The sequence below is a fragment of the Nicotiana tabacum genome, chromosome 1 (assembly GCF_000715075.1).
Source record: "Nicotiana tabacum cultivar K326 chromosome 1, ASM71507v2, whole genome shotgun sequence".
In the NCBI taxonomy this organism is placed as follows: Eukaryota; Viridiplantae; Streptophyta; class Magnoliopsida; order Solanales; family Solanaceae; genus Nicotiana; species Nicotiana tabacum.
Window position 1 is genome coordinate 5,411,942 of NC_134080.1, and position 5,453 is coordinate 5,417,394.

General features: G+C 39.5%; 1 protein-coding gene and 1 non-coding gene across 2 annotated transcripts; one reads left to right on the top strand and one right to left on the bottom strand.

Annotated features, from left to right (window-relative positions):
• Window positions 1–3,518: 3,518 nt before the first annotated feature.
• LOC142165091 (small nucleolar RNA R71) lies at window positions 3,519–3,625 on the bottom strand. Its single transcript, XR_012696086.1, has one exon. It is a non-coding gene; the product is annotated as a small nucleolar RNA R71 (small nucleolar RNA).
• Window positions 3,626–4,461: 836 nt separating this feature from the next.
• Window positions 4,462–5,211, top strand: LOC107809308 (uncharacterized). Its single transcript, XM_075217781.1, has 2 exons — window positions 4,462–4,806; window positions 4,924–5,211. The coding sequence occupies exons 1-2, from the start codon at window positions 4,462–4,464 to the stop codon at window positions 5,209–5,211; spliced, it is 633 nt and encodes a 210-aa protein (XP_075073882.1).
• The last annotated feature ends 242 nt before the right edge of the window (window positions 5,212–5,453 follow it).

The window sequence follows — 5,453 nt, forward strand, 5'->3', positions numbered from 1 at the left end:
TTGACCAAATTTAATGAAATTCTGAGAATACATTGATGTATGTAGTTCGGTCATCACTATGCGTAATTATTAGTACATCGCTATGGCCGATATTCTTGAGATACTAGATTCTATACTTGTATTGTAGATCATTCGTGAGATTTTTTGAAATACTTGAATAATAAGTTTCTTGTGGACTTATTGAACGATTGTTGACTTGGGAAGTTGTAACTGGGATTCATTTGAAATATTCATTTAGACACTCTCCTCAACGTTATTTGTGCTTCCTACCTTGTTTGTCATTGATATACATATGCTTGGTATGGAAGAGTGTAAAGCACGAAGAGTGATGTCATACCATTGTATATACATTATCATATAAGGGAGAGCGTAAAGCGCGAAGGGTGATGCCGTGCTATATTATTTGAGAGTAAAAGCACGAAGGGTGATGTCGTGCCATATTATTGAGAGTAAAAACATAAATGGTGATACAGTGCCATTTTATATACATTATCATGTGAGGGAGAGTGTAAAACATGAAGGGTGATGCCGTGCCATATTATTTAAGAGTAAAAGCACGAAGGGTGATACCGTACTATATTATTTAAAGTAAAAGCATGAAGGGTAATGTCATGCCATATCGATTGAGAGTGAAAGCATGAAAGGTGATGTCGTGCCATATCATTTGTGAGTAAAAGCACGAGGGTGATGTCGTGTCATGTAATGTGAATCTAAAGTACGAAGGGTTATACCGTGCCATTTCATTTATGTTATAATGCTTCAAATTATCATGAGTTTATGTCATGATGGGTGTTTTCGTGCAGGTTAGGGTGAGGGACATGCATTATATTGTGATATCCTTTCCTTGTGTATACTTTCATGCCTTTACATCAAGCTGTTATTGTCGTATTTATGGTTCTTATGTGACTTGTCATTAATGCGCTGTCCTTGTTCTCTATCTTATTTGTTATTATGTCGCTCATGCCTTCTACTTGCTAAACTTGCAAATACCATGCATATCTCCTGCTGTCATAATTACATCATTGTCGTATTTATTTTGTTGCACTTAGTACAAGCCTTCTACCATGATAGTCATTCATGCTTCTACTTGTTAACTTATAAAGAACATGTGTTCCCCTCTTATTTATCATATCTATATTTATGCCTCAACCATGCTAGTTAGTTGAGGTTATATTCCTTTTCCTAATTGTTGTCATTATCCCTATCTTTCCGCCTAGTTTGTTACTTAGCCCTTATGTACATCCTTGTTCATCATTGTTACTTGCGTATTATCTACTTTGCCATTATTGTTATTGGCATTCCTGTCATCCGGTTGATACTATTTTACGCATATTTTGTGAGGATGAGATAAATGCACGAAGGGTGTTGCCGTGCAATTGACTTGATATCAGAGTATATTCTTCCCGCTACAAAAGTTATAGGGTGAATATTGTGGTTTATTGGTTTTTGCTCTTAGGAAAAGATTGGTCGAGATAATGGAAACTGTTGGATTGTGATCTCTTCTAGTACTTCGTTATTGCTTTGTACTTTCTTTTCGTGTACTCTTGATAATAGGCTAACTTGTATAGTTTGGCATAAGTTCGGACTCTAACTAAAGGATGATTTACTGTTTTAAGTGTGTAAATAATGCAAATGTTGGCTCTAATGGTGACTCTGTGTTTCACAGGAGTGCAATACCCAAATGAAGACTTAAGATGGTGATCCGGGCAAAAATTGGAACTAGTGGATGAATTCAAGGAATGAAGCTTGACATGGCAGACTATAACCTCACTAGCGCGGGCCTTAGCGCGCCCGTGCTAGCCCAGTCATCAGAAACAGACGTAACCTCACTAGCGCAGGCCTTAGTGTGCCCGCGCTAGTCCAGAAGCGGGAAAGAAATGTGCAAGGAAAAATTAGGAAGTCCAAAGCAAAAAAACCACACGAACTATAAACGATTTAATGCGTCCAAAAGAAGGGAAGAATCAGTTTTTAGGGTTGAGAAGAAGACAAGAAAGGGCAAGGAGCAAGGAGGCAATTTGGGCAACAATTTTTATCTCCCTAGTTTGTTCTTTTATCAATTACTATGAATTCCTTTGTAGTTTTTATCATTGTTATGAGTAGCTAACTCTTTTAATCTAAGGTTTTGGGTGAACCCGTTGTGGATGAACTTGTTGTTATATTAATATAGTTTGAGTTGGTTGTTAATCCCTATTTGTTCAACTACGTTTTGATTTTGGTTAGTTGAAAGGATCCTCAATTAGCCGTTCCTATTTATTATGTATCTGCTTGAGAAAGAGTGCATATTTAGGTAATTGTTTGAACAACATCATTCCCGGAGTATAGGCGAGAGTCATAACCGAGGGTTTAGAGGTTGGAGTAGAGATAACGATACCTCAGATGCAATCTAAGTGAGCTGTAATGCGAATCTAGCTAGCGTAGCTTGAGAGAGTGCGTCTAGTAAATTATCATAATTACTTGAGAGAGAGTTATGATAGCTGGAGAGTTCATGATCGATAGAGGAAACTAAATCGAAGCTATAAGAAACATACAACTAAGGAATTCAACAACGGGGGAAACCATTACCTTAGACCTTTATTCCAATTGTCTACAACTCTGTGTTAGTTAATCTTCATTTTATTGATTCTGTTAGCTGCAGTAGTGACCATAACACCAATTATTATTTACAAAGTTTGAGAAGGTTGACTCATAAGAATTTAGTACTTTAAAGGCTTCTCTTGATACGTTAATTCCCTGTGGGATTCAACTCGGGGCATAATACCCTGGATTATATTTGCAACGCGCGCTTAGTCTTTTAATAGACACAGTTGAGCGTGATAAAATTTTGACGCCGTTGCTGGGGAATTAACGGTATTATCAATTACGATTGAAAGAAGTACAAAAATTCTTAATATAGTTAGTTTTCTCTATACCCAATCTTCACATTGAAATTTTTAACGTTTTTCGACTTGGTTGCATAGGTGCATGCCTAGAAACTCATCGAGAACTATGAAGTATTTGAAGCATTATCAGATCCCGAGAAAGTTTTTAAGGCCTTGAACCGGGCCAACCGGAAAAACAAATAACAATAAATAACTGAACCATTAGAAACAACAATGGGAGATCACGAAGAATACCCAGCTGTACCGATAGCACCAATGACACCTGTTGTGCCTGAGGCGGCTCTCTATGACTGGGCACAACCCACAACTATAAATCTGGCCACCTCGATTTTAGTCCTGCAGATACAAGCTGAATCATTCCAAATTATGAATAACATGTGCATTTGTTGCAAAACAAGAGACTATTTTCGGGGTCACAAGTCGAAGATCCTCAACAACACTTGAAAATTTTTCTGTCAATCTGTAAAACTCAAAGACAGCCAAATGTAACTCCGAAAGCAATCAAGTTGCTATTGTTCCCATTTTCAGTGACAGGAGCTGCCCAGACCTGGTTAAACTCACTCCCCATAAATTCCATAACAACTTGGGAGGAGTTAGTCAAGCAATTCGTGAACAAGTTCCACCCCCAACAAAACCGCGTAACAGATTGATGCCATTTTTAGTTTTAAACAGAGACCAATGGAAACATTGCATGAAACATGAGAGCGTTTTAAAGGGATGTTGGTCATATGTCCACACCATGGCATTCCAAATTTGATGTTGGGACCGCGGTTCTACATAGGGTTGTCAGATAGCGTGAAGAACACTGTTGATGCTTCAGCTGGTGGAGCATTTTTGAGTAAAATATTGAGAGAATGTTAGGGTCTTCTTGACAAGATGGCACAGAATTTGGGATGGATAACCAGAAATGCACCAATCACTCCAGTGGTGCACTCAGTGTCTTTAGATCCATCCAATTCAATGGCTGAAAATATGACCACCTTATTGACACAGATGAGCATACTCACCAAAAAGGTGGAAGAGTCAGGGCAAAAACAGCAGGTACATATTGTAGATACTACTAATGAGGGCTTGTGCACATCTTGCATTAGTCAGCCAATTGGTAACCAGTGGAAAGCAGAACACGATCATCAGCATTACCCTGAAGATATGAACTATATGACTAATTATGGGGGCCAGAGACAGGGTAGTCAGAATTGGGGCCAGCAAAATCAACAATACAGGCCAGCCCAATCACAGTTCAACTGTGGGAATATGGGAGGTATGAGACCCCCCAACAATATAGCACCTTACCCAAGGCCACAGGGATACAGTACTCAGAATCAACAGCAGGGGTATCACCCTCCTCAGCAGTAGTATAGTGGAAGGCAGGAAGATGGGTTTGCTAGACTTGAAGCAATGATGCAACAGGTTATTAGGTCTAATGCAAAGATTAGTGAGAGAGTAGATGCACATGATTCAGTGATCAAAAATATTGAAATATAGATGGAGCCAAATTTTGATGTCTCTGAACAATCGCCCTCATGGAACACTACCTGCAGATACCCAAGTAAATCCAAAAGATCAAGTCCCAAAGTAGCTGATGGCGGTAAGCCTACGTAATGACAGAGATTTGGATGTCGAGCAAGAAAGGGCTCGAGAAGCCAGGGAGGATGAGACACTCATATCAGTGCCCATTGAGTTGGATGAATCAACGAAACCGATAGAGGTGACAGTCCAGCCTGCCCAGGAAGAAAGTAGCATTCAAATGGAGACCGAGAAAGAAGATGAGATAGCACAGGAACCAGTGGTTGATGTGACAGCTGATAAAGATCGATCCCAAATGATTGGGAAGAAGATACCTCCTGCACCCTTCCCTCAAAGGCTAGCTAAGTACCAAAAAGAGGAGCAATACAAGAAGTTCTTGGAGATGCTAAAACAAATCCAAGTAAATATTCCCTTAATTGATGCTTTGAAAGAGATGCCTGGGTATGCAAAAATGATGAAGGACTTAATGTCCCGAAAATTTGATTTCCAAGACTTGACCACAATTACTCGTATTCAGACCTGTAGTGCAGTGGTGACTAGACCAATTGCGGAAAAACTGTCTGACCCAAGGAGCTTTACAATCCCATGCACTATTGGTGATTTTGCCTTTGCTAAAGCACTGTGTGATCTAGGGGCCAACATTAATCTTATGCCCATGGCAATTTATAAGAGGCTGGGTATTGGAAGAGCTAGACCCACCTCTATGTTGTTGCCACTGGCTGATAGGACGGTAAAGCGACCCTCTAGTATTCTGGATGATGTGTTAATTCAGGTAGGGAAATTTGTGTTCCCTGTAGATTTTTAATCTTAGACTGTAAAGTGGATGAAGAGATTCCCATAATTTTGGGAAGACCATTCCTCTCCACGGGTAGAGCTTTAATTGATTGTGAAACTGGGGAGTTAAAGATGAGGTTGAACGATGAAGAGATAACATTCAGCGTGCAGAAATCTATGAGGTGACCAAGTGAATTCGCCAATTGCTCTCTTATTGATGTCGTTGATGTAATCATAGAGACCGATGACGAACTGCTGACTATTGAAGACCCC

Excerpts from the sequence above, each read along its gene's own strand:
- LOC107809308 (XM_075217781.1), top strand. The coding sequence starts at position 4,462 with ATGGCGGTAAGCCTACGTAATGACAGAGATTTGGATGTCGAGCAAGAA. Across the intron at positions 4,807-4,923 it reads AGATGCTAAAACAAATCCAA|ACCTGTAGTGCAGTGGTGAC; the intron begins GTAAATATTCCC and ends ACTCGTATTCAG.